The following is a 25,165-nucleotide window of genomic DNA, read 5'->3' as shown; positions in this document are numbered from 1 at the left end:
GTGACCTTGAACTAGTTATTCAAATCTTCAATAGACAGACGATTAGTCGACGCCATCTTTAACAGTGGAATCATTGTGTCGGGAAATTCGCACGGAATAAAATGTGCGTTTGGAACACACATTTTTTCCGGCACATTCCATTGGGATGATGGAGGGGTACTACATGTGTGGTACCACAGCATTACTTGGCTTCAAAAATAATAATCGGTTATAACATGATATGTCTGTGGCAGTGGGGGGATTGAGTCTTGTGTGTCTAATGTCCTCTGTTATATCTTTCCATAAATTTCCTTAATGTTTGTTTTATGAATCCTTTGTTTTATGACAGTAGCACTATCCAATCATATTCTTATTGAAGAAGAGCACATTCTAGACCGTAAAAAAAAAAGAAGTTTGGCAGCTGTTTGAAAACATGAAAGAGAATCCAAAAAAGAGAGCAGCTCTCATATGTTACCCCTCGGACTAATGAAAATCATTCTTCCTCTTGACAGTGCATATTCACTGTACTGCTAAACTAAATGGGGCTGCAATAGTTATATAAGTCGAGAAACATATTTAGAACTTTGAATCAGACAAACGCTTCTGCAGTCTCTTTTATCAATGCAGGTTTTGCCTTGATCGGATGTGAATACCACGCATAATCAGACAGAACAGAGCTCTCCAACTCTGCAGAGACTGGCCAATGTTGGATTTCACAGATGTATTACAATAATTAAAGTAAATTATCAGCCTAAATTATAGTATAGTAGGCGGATAGTAGCTTATATTTTCAGTAAATTTGAATTCAGATGCTGACATGAACAGATGCGCTCAATTATGCCTTTTGTGAAGGTCATTTCTTGGTAGAGGAGGGAGATCATTTAGCCAAGGCACTGTGCTTTGCCTATAGACGGGTGTGGTAAACCCAGATAAGCCAGTTTATTGTTTTCAAGCCTTTAAATCCAGGCAGTCACAAGAGAGCCATCATTGAGCCGCTTATATCAGAAATAATTTGCGATTCACAATTGGTCGACGATGGGTCTGGCCTGATGAATCAGGCTTAACCATAAAGAAGTGTAGGAGAGGATAGCCCTTTTTAACAAGGGCCCTCCTCTTTTTAACAAGGGCCCTTCCCTTATGCCCCTGTGTGATACTTCCGGGGGCATAATGGATCATTTCCGTTGTGGTTTGTTCAAATGTTGAGAAATATATATATTTTCATGACAGAACAACATTCGTTGACGCCAACAAACAAACTGGCCTTGCAAATAAAGGGTGGGATACAGAATCTATTTTACAGCAGAATGCCCCGAGACCTTGTTAATCTTGATGGTCTGAGTTAAAACATCTCAAATGCTGTTGTTTATGATCCACATAGCAAGGTCCGGTAATGAGAGGCTAAGGGACGGGCTAGGGATCGGCGTACTGACAGATTTATTGTGCAGTGCTTCGGGGGAAATGCAAAGGGCGCTCTGTGTGTGTGTGTGTGTGTGTGTGCATGTAAATAGTGGTAAATGGACTGCATTTATCAGACATTCATAGACATATCCAAACACAAATTCATAGACATAATCATACATACATTCACACACACATTTATAGACACATTCCTACATACATTCATAGACATAATCATACACACACATTAATAGACACATCCACACATTCAGACATATTCATCAACACAATTCACACACATATTCATAGACATATTCATACACACATACAATCAAAGACATATTCTAACCTACTTTCACACAGCAACAGCAGTGTCAACTCTGTAATGGGAGAGTATATGATGTATGTATAGTGTGAACGTATGTGTGTGTGTGTATGTATTAGTGTTAGTGTGTGGGTCTGTGGGTATGTCATAGTGTTAGTGTGTGTGTGTTCGTGTGTGTGTGTGTGTGTGTGTGTGTGTGTGTGTGTGTGTGTGTGTGTGTGTGTGTGTGTGTGTGTGTGTGTGTGTGTGTGTGTGTGTGTGTGTGTGTGTGTGTGTGTGTGAGTGTGTGTAAGTGCATGCATGCGTGTGCGTGTGTGTGATGCTTACGGGGAGATGGTGATCTTTGTGTCGGTGTCCTGCTCCACCTTCTTCAGGTTGCGCCCCTCCTTCCCGATGAGACGTCCCACAAAGTTGTTGTGAGCCAGGATCTTCAGCGGTACTTCATCGGCGCTGAACATGAAGAGACAACACACGTCTCTGTGAATACTCACAAACTGGTTCCAAACATGTTCAGTCTGCATCGCATTACGCTACATTAATTTAGCTGACGCTTTTGTCCAGAGCAACTTCTAGTTGCTCTGGACAATGTGCATTCAAACATGAAGCTACCAATCAAAGAGTGAAAGAATCATTTGAAGCCATACAATTCATCTAATAAACAAAGCAAACTACTTTACGCCTGACAATATAGAAAGATGAAACATACATAAACAAATATCTTTTTTTATGTTTTTATTTTTATCGTCACGCGACAAGATGCAGTCTGAACCCGATTTGTTTCCTAGCCTGCGGAGGAAGAAGGGTTGGTATTCAGCTGTCATTCCACCATTGTGGAGCCAGGCCAGTAAACAATCAAGATCTTGTTGAGCGGCAGCTGGCGTTCCCTGGTAGTGAGGGGAGTGGCAATAGGGCGTAGTGGACGGGCTTGGCGACTATTGTTTGGCCACGTGCTGGATGTTGGCTTGGTCGGAGCAATTCACAGCATGCTAGGCAAGTACTGGTGACTTGAGTCAGTGCATTTAGTCATAAGCCATGGAAATACAGCTTCTTCATCGCTCGTAGAGAACTCACTCAGCGTTCAAAATGGACTACCAAACATGAATGACATCTCAAGTCCATAACATGTGTCATACACGGGAGTGTAATGCCACAAGGTCCTGAGAGTGTTTCGCTTTCTTTTAGATGTCCATGTACTGTACCCATTCATAACTGATTGTGCTGATTCGGTCCAACATGGTGACAGGCTTGCAAATACTAAGAGAGCTCAGATTGCCAAAATCAATACGTTGTTGTTGTTGTTGTTGTTGTTGTTGTTGTTGTTGTTGTTGTTGTTGTTGTTGTTGTTGTTGTTGTTGTTGAGAACACCATACAAAATAACAACAGGGAAAGAAACATTGGTTTAAAACAAACGTGCTCCATGTGGACTGGTGTCTGGTTCACTGCGAGCACAACACCGGCCTGAGTGTTCAAACCATCATAACGGTCTCTCCTGGCTTCACTCAAACACCCGTAACCATTACCCTTGTCAAGTTTACTTTGTCGATCGGATTCCGCCGAAGAGTATCTAGCGTGCCGTGTGCTCTCCGTGCGCTTCATGAGAATCGGAACGACAAAGTCATCTTTTTACAGACAACTTTGACAACGGATGTTTTAGTGAAGCCAGGACAGAAGGTTTCGATGGTTGCATCACCCAGACCCGTACGCCCCATCAACGACAACACCTTCACTGATGATCTGACGCCAGATATCAATAGATAGCACAGACGTGATCATACTCCTGAAAATATACAGACACAACATGTCACGATGCATGCAAGACATGCGTCGGAGCATGCGTGCATGCTCCGACGCATGTCTTGCATGTTGTGTCTGTATGTTGTCGGGTCTCTTACGTCTTGGTGTCTTTGGCCTCCTGTTGCATGATGTCCAGGATCATGCGGCACGCGGCGGAGCAGCCCTCAGGGGTGGAGTGGATGCTGATGGGCTTCTCCGCCGCCCCTGCGTTCTCCTTGCGGTGCACGTCGATCCTGCCGGGACACACAAAGAGCCGAGTCGTTCACTTGATGGAAGGGTACGTTTGTTTTTTTATTCTTTTGATTAAAGGAAACAGTTATGCTAGGCCACTTTTTTTGACATAAGAAATGACCGCTTCTAACAGGGTGCTTTAAACAGCTCCTAATCTAACACAAATAAAGATTTTGCGGTTAGACCACTGATGTCATTGGTCCAATTTGGGGAACACAAACCTAGACCAATGACCAATAAATATACATATATTTGAGTCGTCCAAAAAATTGAATACCTCCCCCACGCCTCCTTATGGACGTTTTCTTAAGGATTTCTTTTTTTATTGGAGTCAGTAGTAATGCAACATAGTTCAAAGAAGGTTGTACTATGAAAAAACTAGATCTAACCTTCCCGGAAGAACCCTTAATGACAAGGAAAAAAACATTGCCACGCACACACACACACACACACACACACACACACACACACACACACACACACACACACACACACACACACACAGGGCGTCCCACTCACTTGCTCTGCGTCTGCTTGGTGATGTTGCGGATGGTGGCCCCCTCCTTGCCGATGATGGCCCCGACGTACTGCGTGGGCACCAGGAGCCTCAGGGGGATGTCGGTGTGCTGGTGCTTGGGGGGCATCCCGGAGCCTGGGGAGCCGCCGCCGCGGTGCCCGCCGCGGGGGCCGTAGCCGGGGCGCCGGCCGTTGTCTGGCCCCCGCGGGCCGCCCTCCGCCTCGGAGGTCTCGTCGGGGATGTAGGAGACGTGCAGGGCGTTGTTCTCAAACTGGTAGCCATTGAGCTTCTGAATGGCTCTGAAGGACGGACAGACGCACGGTCATTATGGATTTATTTTTTTCTTAAGAGATTTATTCAGCAATAACGAGGCCCCCTAAATGAAGTACCCCTCGTCACACCCTTGTTACCCGTGTCCCATTGATTTAGAAGTTGTATTGCTTTTGCCGACAAAGATTGGTTGGAGAACTGCGTAAGACTGTAGAAACTGTTATTGACCAATCAGAATAGAGTTTTTAACAAAACTGTGGAATGAGTAGGCTTATACCCCTGCTATCGACAAAGGTTAGTATTCTTTCTTCTTCATTGTTTTAGGTTTTTTATCAACTTTATCACCTGAAATTAAATATTGTTTTTCAGTTGTTAAAACACACACATGCAGTGGTATAAACAGCGGTAAGATTTGAACGAAACTTCCACTTCCGTGTTTGCCATAACAGGGTGATTCTTATCCTTTGGACAGGTTCAATGTTAACATGCAAACATTATGAATATACAACTCCAATATCGATTTCCTATCAATGATGTTGCTATGCTTCTTATTTATAGTTGTATTTAGCTTTTATCTGCTGCTATGCTTAATTTATCAAGACTTCTATATTTCCTATAGAATAAAACCAGTCTAAATAATGTCAAATAATAAAATGTGCATTATTTCAATAGGCCATCACACATTATATTGTTCATTTTACAGCAGAATATGTTATGACTATGTAGTTGACTGTATAAGTAGTTACTGTTTGAATTAAAAGTGTAATGTTACTTCACTGTTGTGTCACATTAATAACCTCAAGTCAGAGCTGTTAACCTGTTCGGTTTAGCGGCCACTAGGTGGCATCCGTGAAGCACAAGCAGTGCATAACTGCTTAGAGCAGACCGAGAATCTCAACTAGTTCCATACGGCTTACAACAAATTCATTGTTGCTGACATGTTTACACTCTTTTAGGCAACAACATTTTTTTTTTACTTTAAATACTACTACTGTTATTGATAATAGAAGGTACAAAAACTAAGTAACCTGGGGAATAATTCACACTTACATGCAACTTGGAAGATTAAAAGAGAAAGGAAGATGAAGATAGGAACTTACTGCCTGGCATGTTCCCGGGTTCCGTATGTAACGTTGACCACGGCCGTCTCGCTGTCTGTGTTCACTGGAAGGGAAAGAGAGAGAGAGAGAGGTTGAGATTACAAAATGTATCGCCTTGACCTAGGACCTAGAACCTTATAGAATCCATTATACAAAGAGCACCACTACCTGTTGGCTAGGAGTAGAGCTTACCTTGTTCACAGTTCTCCACGGTGCCATGCTGCGCCAGCAGACCATCTAACACCTGGCAGAGACATGGGGATTACATATAGTGTCAGATCAGTAGACTCATCTCTTTTTACAATATGGTGAGAAACATTCATAACATAGAAGTTGATCATGCGTCGTCTGTCTAACAGACTTGGTAATTTTGTACTCATCCCTCCTTTCTGCCTCATGTGTGCTCAATGTGTATAATTCATTGTCTTTCAATGTCTGCCTATTGAAAACAACCCTGAATAATTACTTTTGGCAACTGCTTATAATATGAGATGTAATGAATAGAATTAAGAAGTAAAAATAAGTTGGTTTGAACCATTGCACAAACCAAACATTGATCATACATTGATTGATTTTTGCCAAACCATCCATTCACCAAAATAACACATTTCCTACAAAGTGTCTTTGCTCTCAAACTGGCTGCTGCGGACGTTTTAGCGTTGTTATCCATAATTTTCCCCACTATTCCAGATCCAGCCTACATTCTGTGGAATTCATCGCTTCCTCTCTTAGACGGCGCAGAGCTGGAACGGTGCAGCCGTCAGTATCCTACACATCCCTGAACACATCCCTGAACACACCCGGGTCAGTCGTCTGAGCGACCCGAAGACAGGCCGTTCCTGTTCACTGAAGCCCTGAATAACAAGTAACCCCCCTCTCCCTCCCCCTCCCTGAATCACACACCCTGAATCATGTACAGTCAACACACACACATACACAAGCAAACACCCACATAGACGCACATACAGAGACACACAACTCATACGCATGACTACGCTTCCCTTCCCGAATCCTTACTTTGACACATGCATGCTTATTTCTCTTCTCTTATCTTGAGGCTAAAACAAAAACCTCCTCACATACTTTAAAAACGTCTATCTCTCAAATAACCAAACGCGACCTTCCCCCCTGACGTGCTGTCCCATAAGTACAACATTGTTGAACCGGCGGCTGCCTGCCTGCAAAACCTGCTGGACGTGATCAGCGCATGTCAAACAGCCCTCTCAGGGAGGCTGGCAGAGGACTGAGGTTTGACCGCAGGGGAAAGGGGTGGCGTCGTCGCGCAGAGACGTCGCCCCCGTGTGGACAGACCTGGAAGGAGCCCTGAGTCTCCGCTGCTGCAGCTGCACGGGGCGCTGGGAGCGGGTGGTGAACTGTACGCTGGAGGAGCAGAGAGCCTGCCGGCGGGCCACCGTGCCTGCATATACACCACGGCCCCGGCCTGACATGAACACATGGCTCCCCCTCCTCTGCACCCCGTCCCCCCCCGCACACATAGGGGTACACACAGTGTGTATGTATGCACGCACACCCGCCCCCACGTGAAGCATGCATGCACACACACATACACATACACTCATACACTCTACATAAAGGGGGCGCAAGGACTCGCATACACACACACACACACACACACACACACACACACACACACACACACACACACACACACACACACACACACACACACACACACACACACACACACACACACACGCACACACACACACAAGCATGCAGGCGTTTGAGCAGACACACACACACTCTACACTCTACATATGGAAGCTATTGATCCGCCCCCGTGTTTCTGAGTACAGTAAAATATTGTTTGATGAGAGCCCCGATTATACGCTACTATTTATACTCCGAGGAATGAGGGGAGAGGAAGAGAACGAGACGAAAGAGGAGACGGGTGAGGGTGGGGGGGAGTTGTGGTGGGGGCGACATTAGAGATTAGGCTAAGGGAGAAGAAAAAAGAGTTGAGAACAGAAAGAATAAGAGCAGAGAGTAAGCGGCCCGCAGAAATGTGAGAGTATTATGAATGAAGTCGAGGGGAAATGTGAGGAGCGATGGAGGGGGAAAAAAAGTAAGGGGGGCGCGAGTTGAAACTGATGACATCATGTCTCCCCTGCACCCCCCCAACAAAACTTCTACTCGTTTACCACTTTGAATTCTACAGATTCTGCAAAAGTTCAATACCACATGTTAAAGGGCAATTTTTTCTCTTCCAATACTGACGCATTGTCTAACTGACTTTGTTTCTCGCCCGTGTTTCTGCCTAATGCAAACACTGTGTGTCGTGTGTTTGGATAGTATCATGTAAAAAAATGTAAAGGAAGGTAAAGTCTCTACAAAACGTCCCTGAAAATAAAACAGAGGGCATGCAACGTAACGTTTGATCGGTAGAGATGTTGCCATGTATATATCGTCAATAAGGAGCTAACTTTCTATTAAAAGTTAATAACGATAATTGTAGGGACACAGAGGCTTATAGCCTTAGCATTACTTAGGGACTATTAAGACAGGGAAAAGGGTATGTCTCTTTGTGGCGCTTCAGTAAGCCCCCATCTTCTCCCATTGATGTATACCACCCCACACCATTTGCTCAGTAGCAAATGGTGAATTTGCTACTGAGAACATAAGCATGCAAACTACATTTTGGATTGGATATATGTGGCAGCAAATTGCCAGCGATGTAAATTCCAACATTAAGTGCAGAAAACAATTAGTCCACTGATTACATTCAATCAATGCAGCTCAACTACACAAAATATGATTTAAAATCAGCAATTAAATTCACCACTAGATTCACCAATAAAAACCCTTCATGTATTTCGGAGCATTAAGGCGTAGAGCTCATGTGAAACGCTGGGAGAGACTGCGATGTAACCCTCACCCGGCAGTTTTGGATAACGACACCTTAAGAAATCCTGTGGCAGCGAGGCAAACCCCACCATCCGTCTCTGGGAACAGAGGGGTTGATGTCAGAGTGGAGAGCCCTCGTCGCTGTCCACTCTGGCAGCCTCCAGTGTCTCTGTCCTCTCTCTCCTTTATTTATTTTTTAGCTTGCATTACAACCAGACTTTCAATAGTTATACAAGTGCAAGAGTCTGGCTCAATTAAGTCCTGAGAAATCCACACAGTAGAAAAAGTCACCATGCGCAAGCACTAACACACACACACACACACACACACACACACACACACACACACACACACACACACACACACACACACACACACACACACACACACACACACACACACACACACACACACACACACACACACACACAACCAAACAAACATACACAACATAGCATCATTCCAAATATTTGAAATGGGGTCAACTCAGAGAGACAAACCTTTAAATACCAAGCCAATTAATCTCAATCTCCCTCTGAGAGCTGAAAAGACTCAATACTAACCACTTCTTCCAAGGTGAGGTCCTCCTCCATACTTTCAGCCATTGAAACAGGATCAGTTGCATTCGACACATGGGCTTATTTTATACCAGAGAAACTCACAAGGCTATCCACAGCTTTTTCGGGTCAGCTGGGGCTGACCAATGAGCACACTAACATCCCTCAACCGCCATTCTACTTGCTGTAGTTTGGTCTGGCTTTGCGAGACTATCAGTCATCTGAAATCAGCAAGAGCATTCCGGAAGAGAACTGGAAACTCCACTAACTGAAAGGTTTCCAAAGAGAGCTCTAAAGGTAGATACTAATGGTGTTAATTGAGACACTTACCTCCCACTGCAGGTGAGGGGGGATGTTTCTGAACTGCAACTTCCTGGTCCTGTGAACAGAAGGGAGAGAGACATTAAACGTCAGTTCAAATAATGCATCGACAAACGAATGCCAAAATCTGGCATTAGCAACCATCCATCCATCCATTTTTATCTAAGGAACTTCGAGAACAATGTTGATTTACTAATTTCAAATGACTGTGGTGTGGTGTGGTGTGGTGTGGTATGTGTGTGTGTGTCTGTGTGTGTTTTCCTTGTGTGTGTGTGCGTGTAGCTTTGAGTGGTAATTTCCGAGCCAAACAATTGACCAACCATTTTCATGATACATATTAAAAGGACAAGATAAAACCCCTCTAGGACTTGAAGTACAGCTCATAATCCACTAATCTGTCGGAGACATGTAGAAATACACATTCATATAATAGGCAGGTCCCATGGTTCAGGCTGTGCCATCAAAGAGGAGCACTATGCACCTGATCGTTACACCATACACGACACACTGAACAATTTTCTCAGCTCCTTCATCGCCGAACACTACAATACCACCAATCCACAAATAGCGTATCACACAAAAGGCAAATGCACCCAGACTACACCTTGCCTCAGTGGAGCTATAGTCATACAGTCTACCACACAGAGGCAGTGCAGAGCAATACAATGCCAAGAAAGTGTTGAAGGCACTTCCCATTGCTCCATCTCTGCTCAATGCATACCATTGTGTTATGTGGTGTCATCAGTCAGACTCAAGAGAATTGTTTGTTCACAGTACACTGGGATACAGTACACAGTCTTCTAGTGCCTGAATTTGTGTGTGTATGATCTATAAATGGGACTTGCTTGAGTAATAGACTTTTAGTCTTTTAGACCTGTGATAGCCTATGTGATTTAGATCTACCACACATATGTTTTATCGTATAAATCTACAAGTATATAAGTCCATAAATAAGATTTGTAGATAAGTCGCAATCACAATTTCAAGAACAATTCCAGCTGTCTTGTCCAAATATAGATATTTTAAGGTTGGAAATAATGTACGCCGCCTGGTTTTTCCGTGAACGCTTTAAACCCCTAAACACTCGCAATTCAACCATAATTCAGTCAGCCATTTTGGAGTCTGGGCTCCAGTTGCTGGAGAAGGCCACTGACTCAACAGCAAGTGGGATGGCGTCCGGCTGGACCGCCCCCACACACAACCACACATGGAGAGGGGGGAGGGGGTTGCCAGTGAATAGGATAGGTGGCAGTGCGGTATGTGTGGTGCATATGTTCATGCTTGCATGCCTGTGTGAATGTGTGTGTGTGTGTGTGTGTGTGTGTGTGTGTGTGTGTGTGTGTGTGTGTGTGTGTGTGTGTGTGTGTGTGTGTGTGTGTGTGTGTGTGTGTGTGTGTGTGTGTTTTGCGAGTTATTCCTCAGCGCCGCTCAGTGTGTGTAGCATGAGTCACCTAAACATCAACAGCCATCGCGGTTCCCGCTGACCACAGTGGAGGATTTATGGAGGTAGTTTAAAATTATAGGACATAAATCCTTAAGTCCTCCTTACCATCCACACCCACCAATCACCATCTCCGAATGGCCCCATCAACCCCCCGCCCACTAACCATCCCAAGCAACGTGCATTGAGCCTTGGGCAGAAATGCACGGGAGCCTTTGTGTATTTAAAGAATACATGGCATACACTTCTCTTGGTAAAAAATAAAAGAAGCTTTTGATCCTGCATCAATTGTTTAAGACTGTGGGCTGTGTTACAAAACCACCCTTAAAGCTATAGCATTTCTTAAAACACACACACGCAGACACACACGCAGACACACACACACACACACACACACACACACACACACACACACACACACACACACACACACACACACACAAAGATCTGAAGCACCAACGCTAGCGACTACCACTCTTTCACCACTCACACACACACACACACACACACAAGCAAACGTATGTAGATGCACAAAAGGGGATACGGACAATGCTACTAATGCTCTCCCTCCCCCCCACAAAACCCCCACAGACCCCTGTTGACCCCCAGTCCCTGCCCCGTCAGACGCTGCCACCTGCCCACCCCACATCATCACTCTAGAGTCTAAACTATATAACCCCCCCCCCCGCCACACACACACATTCCGTATAAACACACCTAATTTAGGCGATACACCATGAGTGAACTTTTTTTAACCCTATGGCGTCCGCCCCTACTTTTTCGGACCTTCCTATTGGGTGGTACCATGGCAGCCGTTGACGAATGGGCGTGTGTGTCCATAAGACGGATGGGCGGATGCGGTGAAACAGTCATAACAACACACTCCAACGAGCATGCTTTTCCCGCACCTCCACTCGTCTTTTAGATGTTGTGTATGAAAAATATTTGTTTAGACAACTCTTTGGAGAGGACCGCCAAACCGGACCACGAAGGAAATCAAGCCATGGCGGATGAAAAGGTGCATCGCTCTTAAGCTGGGTAATCATAGCCTGCATGTAGAGGCAGGTGGGGAGGGCCTGGAGGCAGGCAGTCAGTTAATCCAAAGGTAATAAACATAAGCCTTGTTGAGGAAGGCGCCCGGTAGGATTTCCTAAAAAAACTTCCAAGAAGATACATGGAGGTAAATAAGATAACACCAAAACGTAATACCTACCATACATTATGTATGCCTGCCTAGTGCCTACTGGCTATTTTTCTGTGCGTATACATTTATCGACAATAGGTCCATCCCTGCTTACGATGGAGCAAGTATCCTGATCAGAAAAATGACGAAGAAAGACAGAAGTCTTTGTCGATGAGTGGAACTCAACAGGGGGCCGCTGCCTCGCCCTGCGCTGGGCAGCCTTTCAGAGAGCCCCATGCCTAGATTCTGCTTCAAATGGAACAAAGAGGGGTGGTGGGGTGGGAAAAGAGCATGAGGAATGAGGCAGTGTGGTCTTTGAGGAGAGCCCCAGTGGGGGGGTAGGGAGGTGTGCTTCCATAAGGTCAAAGATCAAGGGGCACAACTCTTTACACCAGCCAGAGGTTGTCCAATAATGACCAGGGCTTGTGTGTGCGTGTGTGAGTGTGAGTGTGTGAGAGTGTGTGTGTTTGAGAGTGTGAGTGTGTGTGTGTGAGGGGTGTGTGTGTGTGTGTGTGTGGGGGTCTAGCAAGATTCTCTCCTAGCATATTTTAATCAACCCAGGGGCCTGATAGTGACAGTATTCCAGGCAAGTGATTTTGGTGGGGCCACTAGGAAGACAACAAGAGGGCACTGAGAGGCCCTCACCAGCACCTTGTTTGGCACATGCTACTACAATTGCAGAACCCTTTTTTTATGTTAATGTTAATGTTTTATTCAATGTATTTTACCTTTCACATAACTCCAAAGTGCCTCTTACTTTAGCTACAATGAAATAAAGGCATGTTGCACATTTCTCCAAATAGACTTGTTAACGTAAACCAATAAAATACTTTTTGTGTTGTAAGCTTATGTGCCAACGTCTTGACGAGCCGCTAGTCTAACAGTGTGCAAGAACAGTTTGTTCCTTTCTATTCAGACCTCCTTAGGACAGTGCTATGTGTTAGTTGGGGGAACCTGAGTGTGTGTGTGTGTGTGTGTGTGTGTGTGTGTGTGTGTGTGTGTGTGTGTGTGTGTGTGTGTGTGTGTGTGTGTGTGTGTGTGTGTGTGTGTGTGTGTGTGTGTGTGTGTGTGTGTGTGTGTGTGTGTGCTAATGTGTGTGTGTGTGTGCGTGATACTACAATTTAACTGCCACTAGTGAAAATAGCCCCTCCCAGACATAGTGAACACATGGTAAACGTGTAAGGGGACCAGATGAAGGTCAAAAGGGCAGGGGGAAATGGAAAGGGGATAAAGTGGTGGAAGCTATGCTGTTTCTGCACTTCCTGTTCCCCTCGCCACTATCTGTAACCAATCACGAAGCGAGTTCAGAAGATGAAAGGAGAGAGAAATAGAGATATGGTCCAAGTAGAATTTTATGTGCAACGTGTGTTACACTAGTGTGTGTGTGTGTGTGTGTGTGTGTGTGTGTGTGTGTGTGTGTGTGTGTGTGTGTGTGTGTGTGTGTGTGTGTGTGTGTGTGTGTGTGTGTGTGTGTGTGTGTGTGTGTGTGTGTGTGTGTGTGTGTGTGTGTGTGTGTGTGTGTGTGTAATGCCCTGCAAGCTTTTCCTGTAACCGTAAAAAAATCGGCCCTTTGACACCTGTTCTACAGAGCAAAAAAACTGTACTTTTGGGTTCTTTGGTGGTTTGAGATTCGGGTCGTATCCCCTGGTTCAACTAGCGTTTGGATACGACACTCCTCCAGCTAATGACCTGTGCATTAGGGTACCACTGATTGCTTGGGCTTTATAGACACACAGTGCTATGCTGTACGTCTTGCAGTCATGTAGCTAACTAAAAGCAGAACTAATTACACCTGCAACCCATAATTAATTTAGACATAGGTCATCGCACTGCCAGACTACAAATGGTGAAACCTAACCATTGACTGAACTGAGCAAAATCAGATTTGTCTGTGCTGCTGGCAGTCGTCGGGAAGCTAGACTGATACAATATCCGGCACCTTTCAGTTTATTGAATTGCGCATAGCAGCAACACGCTAAGTACTATATAGAAAAATATCTTGTGTGTGTGTGTGTGTGTGTGTGTGTGTGTGTGTGTGTGTGTGTGTGTGTGTGTGTGTGTGTGTGTGTGTGTGTGTGTGTGTGTGTGTGTGTGTGTGTGTGTGTGTGTGTGTGTGTGTGTGTGTGCTGCCTGCAGGCGTGTGATAGTGACAGCAACGTCTTGTTACAATAATGCTTAAAGCTGATTATATCCGAAAGAGAGGGAGACAGAGGGAGTGTTAAGAACGTAGGTAACAATGGTATCACACAAAAGATGAACTATGTTCAGACCTGTTGCAGCAAAAGGTGGATAATAAGGATGGGATTTCACTGTCTACTGGTTAAGTATGTTGTCCCCACCCCGCCTACCACGGTATACCACCCATAGAACACCCTCCACCCACCCCACCCCGTACTAGACCACTCTTACCCACTTGTTTTGCCTGCACCTCACACACACACACACACACACACACACACACACACACACACACACACACACACACACACACACACACACACACACACACACACACACACACACACACACACACACACACACACACACACACACACACACACTGCATTTTCCTCAACTGCTGCGCTTCAGCCCATCCCCCAGTCACACACATTGAGATAATGTTCTCCCCTAGAACCCTTCTAACGTCTTCATGGAGGTGAAAGGTCAAGCCAGGGGGTGCTTTTGCAACAACAGCTTATCTCCACCAACAGGAGAGTTACAGAGAGATGGAAACAGCTTATCTCCACCAACAGGAGAGTTACAGAGAGATGGAAATCATATCAAAATGCTACATCACTCAAAGCACTAAAATCATGTTTTAGGAATTAAGGGGATCGCACACATGTAACATGTCTATGTCCTTTTTCTTTTGAATGCAATATTTTAACTAAGGTTGGAGAAACGTCACAGAATTTGCATCAGGGACCACATTCCATGTGTCTGCATACTTTTAGTGCTGAAATGTTGCACTTCCAATTATGGCATTACAGTTTTCACTAGCTTTATTACAAATGTTATGTTAAACTATTATTCTGAACCTGGCAAAAGGCCATAGCTGTCTCTGCTTATTAGTTGCAATGTTTTTAACATCGCCTCATATTTTTGGTTCACATTAGACAGTAAACTATTCATGAATGAACATGACAGTAAACTCATATTGACAGTGTAGTAGCCTACTCTATGATTGATTGTTTGGCGGAGATAGCAGTGTCTGTCAGTCATATAATGTTACAGGAGGATGATGATCTATATCCGAGAATTATCTCATAATTCAACACTCCATCTTGACTTGGTTTAGAATCAAACTCATCGCTACTTACACTTAGCTCTTAACTATCCATGGAAATAAGAAACAGCTAACGACGACACACACCGTCCCTCACATCGAAATTATCTTTCACATTAACAGTTATTCTAAGGTGCTGGCCAATCCCAGATAGCCATGCAGGGGAACCATGCCACACCCATTATGCATCTCTCGGTCGTACCATAAAACAGAAAGCAAACTGTTGGACAGAAAAATTGCAAAAAGAAAACAAGACTCTTGCTCTTCTGCTGGCAGTAGTAGCCCGCCGCAACCAAAGAAAAACAGACGTGGGACCCAGGAAAAAATAAATCCCTAGTTCAAATCCCAAAGCAACTCCCAAACTAAACAAAACATTTCATCAGATGAATAAAACTCACACCTATGTTTTCCCTCTCTCTACTGCTATAGTTTAAAGTTCCCATGAGCAGGTCCACAACAGTCAATATTACTATGAAATGCTGAGAAATAACAGACAGAGCAACGCCAGTGAAAATAAATGCACTCTAAACCCAAAGACCAAGAAAATGCGAAGATTAAAAAAACACCTGTCTCCCGCATGACTGGTGACATGGGACTGAGACACGCAACAGAGAAGCGATGGCTAGCGGTGCTCTCTTACTGTTGCGGTACAAACACTGGCCGGCGAATGCTGCTGGTTAATATTTGATGAGCCTTATCTAGCCAGCAGAAAATCATGGATGAATATTTTATTGCTAATGTGCAGAAGCCATTTTCTAGATCCTCATCCTTAGCCCCCACACACCACCTCTGACCCATCATGTAGCATGGTCTAGCTTAGCGTTCACACAAATTTCACATATAGCTCCACCCCATGCCCCTCACTTAGGTCTGCTTTGATGTTTCAGACAAACCCGATTGCCAACAGTATGTTCTTGGACTTAAAAACTTTGACCCAATGCAGGATTTTACGTATTGGCGTCTGAAACCTTTTCAGTTTGCAGAGCCATAATAATTTTATTTTATTTTTAATTGTTCTTAGAAGAGCCAAGGAAGAGTAACGTAATTCACCCATTTTAGGGAAGATATTCTTTCACAGTAAATAAGACAAGACCATTAAGGCTGGAAATAATTACATTTAGTAGTAGTGATATAGCCTTTTTATTGTCAACTCTGATTGAAGATGATATTATTACGGCTCGTGTACTTGATTAAAGAAAGTTGTTGAATTTGATATGACCCTAACTTTATGATCTTATCCAATTTAAGCAGAAAAGTAGCTTTGTATCCCAGGCAGATGTTTACCAAATATTGTGTTTGAAACGTCCTTTTTGACATCTTAAAGACTTGTTGCTCAGCCATGTAGGTAAAGTGTCTAACCATATATCTGCAACGATAGAACATGTTAAACCTCTTTTCGCCAGACCTACTCATTTACCACCACCACTCTTCTGTTCTCCCTTTACATCTATCTCTCTAAATCCACCGGATCTCAGGCGCAGGGCTATTTCCATTCCCTTCCTCCTGTTCCTGTATCCCTTTTTCTCTACCGTACTTCTATATTATCCCGGTCTGTATTTCTGTCTATCACTCTCTCTGAGTTAAGCGCTCTGACTTGAGGGGAGCCTCTCTTCTCTCTGCTAAATATTAGGAGCTTGAGGCCACACTGTACACTGTACAGGCTTTAAATAGACATTACAACACAGTGAGAGATAGATCGAGGGAGGAAGGGAGGTGTTTGTGTGTGTGGCTTTGTGAGAGAGAGAGAGAGAGAGAGAGAGAGAGAGAGAGAGAGAGAGAGAGAGAGAGAGAGAGAGAGAGAGAGAGAGAGAGAGAGAGAGAGAGAGAGAGAGAGAGAGAGAGAGAGAAAAAGAGAGAGAGAAAAAGAGAGAGAGAGAGAGAGAAAAAAAACAGGAGAGAGTTACTCAGGGGACTTTCAGGAATGATGTGCCACTTGTTCGGAGGAGCCAAAAGCTGGGGAGGGAATCAACTGATTACACTTTTAAAAGGATGCCAAGAAAGGTCTCAAAAACTGCAAATTTTCACTTAAAGAACTTGTTGTGTGACATTCTAGTACTTTGACATTCAGGTATTCATTCTTCCTACAGTCACACCTTGAGGATTTCCCAGACAGCTTTGCTGTTGACCGTAAAGCAGCTCAATACACACCATGTAAAACAAAGCAGAGGTGGAGGGGGTAGGGAGGAAAACGTATGCAGCATTCCTGTGGATATTCACATATTAAAGCTGAACAACCATGGTTTGTTTCTTTACTTAAAAGACAACTGCCTTCCTCCCGAATTTGAGGATCAATAGTCATGGAATAGTGGGTGAGAGGGATGTAGTCTTATTCCGTTCTTGGTGGTGGGAGTAGTAACACAGAATACAGGGGGACCGCGAAGAACTGTGTCAATCATTGAAAATATACAATTGATCCATTAATCCCAATGACATCAATATATGGTCAGACATGTTGCTTAGACTCTGCCCTAAAGAGAAAATATGTTAATTCTACAGTTAGATTTCCACACTCATCATAGCGGAAGAACATGGGCCAATACCCCCCCCCCCCCCCTCACACAGACAATCACACGCACACGCGCACACACACACACACACACACACACACACACACACACACACACACACACACACACACACACACACACACACACACAAACTTTGAGCATAATGCTGATAAATTCGAGAGAGGCAATTGATTTGCTGGTAGTCTAATGGATCAGTCAAAATATATCTAAGCCTAATTGGCAACCGTTGATAATCAAGGTGAACCAAGAGGTGCGACTCCGCAGTTATACCCCTGGAATTTGTTTCGGAGGAGGGAACCTATATTCTGGGTCAAAGTTGTCGTTATCTACTCTGTTGTGACCCTGCCTGCTCGCGCGCCGGGAGCAGCAGCAGCTAGGGCCTCCATTTTGCAGCAATGGCATGACAAGAGCGTCTCCATTTTGAGAAGACCCAGCGTTCACTCTGAACTTTGAATAACGATGTTGGGTTATCTAACGATTTATATGCAATCTGCATTTGTGTGTGCCATGTCATGATGAGGTTCCTTATAAAGGCGGATATAGATGTGTGGGGGTAGAACATGGGATCTACGTTCGCGCGTGTCATTCATAATAATGCCTACCCGATACGTAAATTGACACCAGGTATAAATTATGTTGTAATGAATTGCTGAAAGAAATAGATCTAAAAAATACGTTATGTTTCAACGGTCCTGATTGGAACATTGTAGCGAAATGCGTTTTGTTGCGAACCTCTTGATAAAAAAAGGTTAACATTTTCTCAAGCAGATCCTATAGCCTACGCATATAATCTTTTTGTTAATATAACTGAGAATAGCCAATATGTGCAGAAAGAGGTAGGACTGCACCTTTCTACTTCTGCTTTGAGCCATTCACGGACCCCGCGCCCCATTCCAACACCCCCTCCTTCTCGCTCATACTCGCCATTTTGTGGTGCCTATAGCCATTTTATGTTATGTGCGCACTAGGTGGCCCCTCGAATAGACAGAGGGAGAGAAAGAGGGGAGGGGGTTGGGGTGTCGGAAGGCAGCAGAATGAACTATGGCCTTTATTAAAACCACTTCTAGGCTAAATTAGTTCGTTTGTTTCAGGAGCGACAGTAGTAAGTGTTCATTAATCGTAGAGTATACTTACCCCAATTAATTGTTTGAACGTCGAGGTGTATCTACAAACTTTGGCGCCTTGAACATAAAGTCTTGCGGCTCGTGTACTTGATTTTATTAAATTCCAATTCAAAGAGGAAAACAAAATAAATCCCCAATCGTTCTGTAGCCTATATCGCTCGCCTGTGTTTCCAACACACTATAAGCTTATCCTTTTGAAATACAAACGTGTTAATGTCCAAATGAGATGCTGGCTAATGACTCCAAATTATGCAAATGATTCTGATTAGCTTATAACCCAATGAATTTGACAATATAACAATGTCGGGGGAAACGTCGATTCCGCTGAAATAACCTACCACACGTATCATACACGACATATTACGGACATTAACAACACGTTTTCAATTGCAACAAAAAAAAATGCAGCACAGCAGTAACCCCTGTGTGCTACAGTAAAAGCAGAGCTACGACACATCAACATCACTCCTGTTTTTCACACAAACATGTGACAGCCACAGAGTGCAGCCATCTTGACGAGACAACGCCCATTTACTACGACGAATCTCCCTCACATGGCGCCGCAGAACAGCGTTTACCGGCACACTGCATGCCCGCTACATACAGATGAGCCATGACGTTATCACTTCCAGGCCCACATATAGAGAGCGCATGCACGACTTATTCCTCTACTTTAGGCCTACATCACCTTGCATTGTTAGAGGCTTAAGACACTATAGGCTCGTGCACCATAGCTCACTAATGCCTTTTTATCTGCTTATAGCCATCTGTTAAACCCCCGGGTTCGACTACATGGTAAAGAATTCCGGGGGGTGCCTATAGTGATCACTATAGCCGTCACCAAAGCTTAATTGTTATACGATGGTTATACTGAGTGCGTATAATGGGAATGTAGTTATGAAAGGAAAGCATGGCGCCTTCCTCTGCACTGAAAAGAGCCAAACCATCTTCTACGTACACGGAGAAATAACAACAACGCTGCGTGTTGAGGAAAGCCAGCATCTGCCCCCGCCCCCCTATAGAACCCACGCGACGTCGACACACCTTCACCAGCGCGCGCCCGCATAGGCTGCTGGCTCTCTGCGTTATTCCCGGGCTACGCCAGTAGGGGACGAGAACGTGTCTTCATTCATAAAGTCAGTGAAAACTACTCGAGTACTACGACGGCTAGAGGGGGAGGCGCCCGTGACCAGCGCACCGCCCACGACAAAAGAAGAGCGAGGGGAGGAGGGGGAGAGAGCAAGAGAGAGATAGCGGTAGGAAGGGAACGGCACGCCTATAGTGCATGGGGCAGGGTGGGGGGATTTCAAATAATTATCGTGTTAAAAAAAGAATCCTATTTTATCGTGTTTAATATCAGGATCAATGAAGAAAAAAACGAAATGACTTCCTTTTTTTTTTTCAGAACTAGCAATTGCCATGTTATGGTAACGGCAATATATATACGAGGATTCTCCCTCTATAACAAGGAGGATTTCGGAGTACCTCGAAGCGTTTAGGAACTAAATTTATTTCCTTTTTTGACTCCACAGGTCAAACAGCAAGAGCATGATGTAAAAGGCCGGTGAACAAAAAAACTATCGAGCATATTTAAGGACTTCTGATTTCCTGTAGGCCTATATTGTAGCCCACATATAAATAGGACGAAAATATATCGGCAACTAGGCCTACGATCATCACAAAAAAAAGTCAAAAATGAAACAATAAACAAAAAGTATATAGTCGTCAGAGAACACTTAACTCAATGTGGATTTCAACTTGCCTTTAAAATCAATAAACATACATGGATATCTTTCCTCCAAAGATCCACAATTTAAAACAATTATTATGTAAAAAAGGGTTAGGTTAAATAATAATAATAATCATTTCCTAGACACAGGAATTAGTTAGTTTGGTTTTTCTTAATGGTAAGGTAATGAAATAGGCCTAAATATGTTTATAGTTTAGTGTATATAAGGGTTAAAATATGTAATTACCATCCACGTGTTGGTCTAAATGTAGGCTTAAATTATTTTAAATAACCTACAAACGTGTTATTGGAGAAGAGTTATTCAATTCAGAAGATTTAACAACTTGCCTCTAAAATAAAAGGTAAAAACTAAACCTATTGCACACAAGTCCTGGGTGAATTGCAGGACACTAACTTGCACTGAATAGTTTGTCTTTACTAATCAGAATATCTATCATTAGCCAAACAAGGTGTAAACTAAATAGGAATTTATAGCTTAGGATATCTCTCCAAGAGCCACAACCAAGAAGGCCTAGCCACAATCTTCCTACCCATAACTTCCACATAACGGCGTTGTACTAAATGATATAACTGAATAATACTGAAATGAATAGTTTTGTGCGACACATAAGGGAAAAGTATATAATAAAGAATGTAGGGGACCATGCATTCAAGTCATTATATTAAACAAACATCATGCAGCTCAACCCAGCAACAGCCTTAGAATTTCCATTTACGCTTTGATCGATTTAAGAAAGCAATACAACTATGGAAGTAAGCACAACAATGCCTTTCATATAATCATGTCTGATCTCGTAAAGTGATGAGCTACTTAACATTACAGCTCACATGTCAGTGACACAATTTTCTGCAGACTGGATTTCAGAACGATTAGATGATTAGCTTCCATTTCGCTATGCATAAGATCCCGTTTAGTGAGGCCTAAATGTATATGATTAAAACTCAAATGACCAACAAGAAATACAAAATAAAAAGAATTACCCTTGCAGACAAGATTACTAACGGATAATGGATATCGTAGTTCACGTCACACAGAAACAAATTCAGGAACTGCAGCACCGGAGTGGATCAGAGGTTGATACAGTTAACAAGTGAAACTAAGTAAGTTTATGTCAGAGTAGTTTAAGGAGCTCTTGTATATGATCCAAATCAGCAATACCACTGTTGGCCTCTAACTGACTGGCAATCAACATCAAACTATGAAAATAAGTACTTTTCGTATCTTTGAATTAAATCATATGTTTAATAATTAGTATTCTAAAATATTTTTTATGCATCAAAACTTTATGAACAAACGAGAATAACATTTAGAGACATATAACGTCTGATCGAAAGGGAAGTATATACTTTCAACAAGATCATAAACCATACATCATTTTTCCTTATTTTTTTTTAAATGGCTTGTATAACTTCATGTCCAACCTTTAAGTATTATCGAAACCCATTCTGTGAATTATTTTCTATTTCACAACAATTAACCTATTAATACAATTCTATGGCGTCACACGAATAAGACCAGGCATTAGAATGAGGCGGTTGACTGATGCTATCAGCTCTACACATTGCTTTGCTATCATAGTACTTTTAACATCCGATAAGACAAGAGTGACAACCCAACACACAACGATGAAATCGGGCTTGCGTAACTGATATTTGTTTTATCAGTTACGCATCAGTTTTCCCTATTGTCAGGGGTAAACACTGAGACGTGTCAATCATTTACAAAATAAAGTTATATATTATACATGGTCTTTGTTCAACAGATAATTGAAGGATTTCTTACTACTTCATCGAAATAATAATATAATTGACCTCTATTCTGAAAAAAGAATGCGGGAGGATTTGGTGGAGTAGAGAGAAGCGACTTTTCTGTGTGTGTGCCTATGTGTGTGCTTGCAGCAACTTTGACTCTGTGTTGAATGTCTGAGGGCCCTGGCTGGGGCCTACTAACACCTACAGCCCTACTGTAACCAATGGCCAGAAGTGAGCCATCCCCTGCTGGCAAAACCTGAAATGTGAACATGCACACTTGAGTAACACACAACAGCCATACATGGACACAATATGTGCACAAACAGAGACATATAAATGCACAGAAACCCATTTACTTTGAAAATGTGAAATGGGCGTGTTCTATGCATTGTGTATTATGTTTCGCTAATACAACATATTTCCTTGTAAAACAGGTCGGTCTAGGAAAGGAACACCAGGAATGTGAAAGAAACCTTTAAGATTTGATAGTATGGGCTATTCAGGGCACAAACACTGGTCTCAGCTGTGTGTTGGCCCCAAGCAGGACTTATATATATGACCTGCATGGCAAGTGGACACCAAAGAAATCAGAGGAATTTATGCTGATGAGTAACAGGGTTTTGGTAATTATGTCATTTTTGGGTTTACACATGAATACGATGATTGTGGAAAGCATTTGAGCTAACGAGGGGGACTCAACCCTTTTCCTTAAGTGTCTTCTTTGGGTGCAACATTTGGACATCAGCTGGATAACAATGTCCATCAGAATAATTCCTTCATTCAGAATGGCCATATTAGACCAATATAGGGCTTATGTAACTTCCATAAATTGTTCAGGTAGAAAATGTTTTCCAAACTAACTTGATTCCAAAGAAAGGAAGCAATAAGATTTAGAAATCAATCAATAAGGAAAGAAAAAAATAAAAAAATAAAGGGGGAAATATGTAATGTTTGATAGGATCGTAAGGTATGTAACATATGTTCTGTGAACATGGTTAATGGTTCTCATATCTTTAATCTCTGAGAAGCTGAACCTCTTGGTTATCATGGACACACAGTCATCACATTCACCAATATCACCTAGACCGTTATTTCAACTCGCAACTGTTTCTGTCTATCTGTCTAGACTCTAAGTTATTTAGTACCGGTCGGATTCTGAAAAATTCTTTCATCTACTGAACATTAGATAACTGTACATCCATGATGTCTGTTTTCCCTAAAAGAAAATAATTGAAATTGAATAGCAACTAATTCTGAGCAGCACTGTAGAGTTGTTGCTATAGTGTAGGAGAAATGTAACATTAGCCATTACACTGATTCTAAGAACCTCAGGTTGCTTGCTGTTAAATCATATTAAAAACTTGAGTGAAGAAGCAATCTGTGGCTGGGAGCAAATGGTTTGCCTTAGGAAATATCTCTTATCGTTTAACCGGTTAATTTATCTATATGAGTCTATAACACGTCCAATATATTGTAATCAGTAACCAGAGGCCATATTAGCTTCTTAAATTAGCCTGTTAAGCCTGCAAGCAAATTTAGGATTTATTCTTTCATATGATTTTAAAGAGAAGACTCAATTGATTAATTATCAAAATTATCATTGAATCAATTAATTTACTGCCAAAGAACAATTGCATTTAATGATTATATGCTATTCAACTTTTTTTTGCTAAATTGAATAAATTGTTGTTTTAATACTTGCAGTTGCCATCAAACAACAGCTTTTTGTGCTGTTTTTGACCAAAAGTTTCGGCTCTACTTTTGAGTCACCTTGAAAAGCATAGTGATGTATGAGGAAAAACACTGCTGCTGCCTTTCTGAAAGTGTTGAAATGGCACACACAGGAATGTCCAAACGCACGCACACAATCACACACAAGAAAGAGCAAAAAATAATAATTCAATCCAGAAATCCAGAAAGCCGCAGTCACATACTGTAATCTCATGCTCTCACAGCCACGCACACACATTGCTATTCACATCCAGACCACGTGAGCATGTTCTATGTATGTGATATGGCACACCCCTGAATGCACACACCCCCACAAGCACATACCCACTTTAGGGAGGAAGGGGGGAGGAAAAAAAGAGAGAGAGAAGAAGGAAGCGTGCACGCATGCACAAACACACACATACACACACACACACACACACACACACACACATAACAATACTGGTAGGTAGGGGATGGGGCTCCAACACTCGGGCAGTGTTTGTGTATCTGTGTCTATGTGTGTGTGTGTGTGTGTGTGTGTGTGTGTGTGTGTGTGTGTGTGTGTGTTGAGCCATACCAACAACTCAAGCCTGTATATGTGACATGTGACCAAGCGGCACCGCCTCCATTTTAACCCTTGAGAAGCCGGATAGGGAGAGATAGAGAGGGCATACTCACATGAAAAACAGTGCCAATTTTAATTACATTCAAAATGTGTTTAAATGGAAAATCAGTTGCATAAGATTACTAGAGCATAGTCGAAAGATTACATTCCCCTGACATGTAGTTAGCGCCAGCAGATAGATGGTTAGAGCAGAACAGAGCAGCAGCCTACTATACTGGTAGGTAGGGGGTGGGGCAATAGCTTTCCTACCGCACTATGGAAAAGATGGGCTACAATAGGTTTGGATGGTATAGTAGGTTGTATGCAAGTATAGGTCCAACACATATTGGGTTGAGTCAGGTTGATCAGTTGAGTTACAACCAACGCATAAAGAAATTATTCTGGTCAATTGGATCATCCAAAAAGA

General features: G+C 42.9%; 1 protein-coding gene across 2 annotated transcripts in view; it reads right to left on the bottom strand.

Moving 5' to 3' along the window:
* Positions 1-25,165, bottom strand: part of LOC130375422 (insulin-like growth factor 2 mRNA-binding protein 1) — a 41,368-nt gene that overhangs the window by 4,153 nt on the left and 12,050 nt on the right. For both annotated transcript variants that reach the window (XM_056582346.1, XM_056582353.1), the window contains exons 3-8: positions 9,367-9,415; positions 5,807-5,858; positions 5,615-5,678; positions 4,247-4,543; positions 3,595-3,729; positions 2,030-2,152 (exon numbers count right to left, since the gene is read on the bottom strand). In XM_056582346.1, the coding sequence (XP_056438321.1) occupies positions 2,030-2,152; positions 3,595-3,729; positions 4,247-4,543; positions 5,615-5,678; positions 5,807-5,858; positions 9,367-9,415 (720 nt within the window). The remainder of the gene's footprint in view (positions 1-2,029; positions 2,153-3,594; positions 3,730-4,246; positions 4,544-5,614; positions 5,679-5,806; positions 5,859-9,366; positions 9,416-25,165) is intronic.

This window comes from Gadus chalcogrammus, chromosome 2 (assembly GCF_026213295.1).
Source record: "Gadus chalcogrammus isolate NIFS_2021 chromosome 2, NIFS_Gcha_1.0, whole genome shotgun sequence".
NCBI lineage: Eukaryota > Metazoa > Chordata > Actinopteri > Gadiformes > Gadidae > Gadus > Gadus chalcogrammus.
This window is presented reverse-complemented; position numbering and strand designations above follow the sequence as displayed.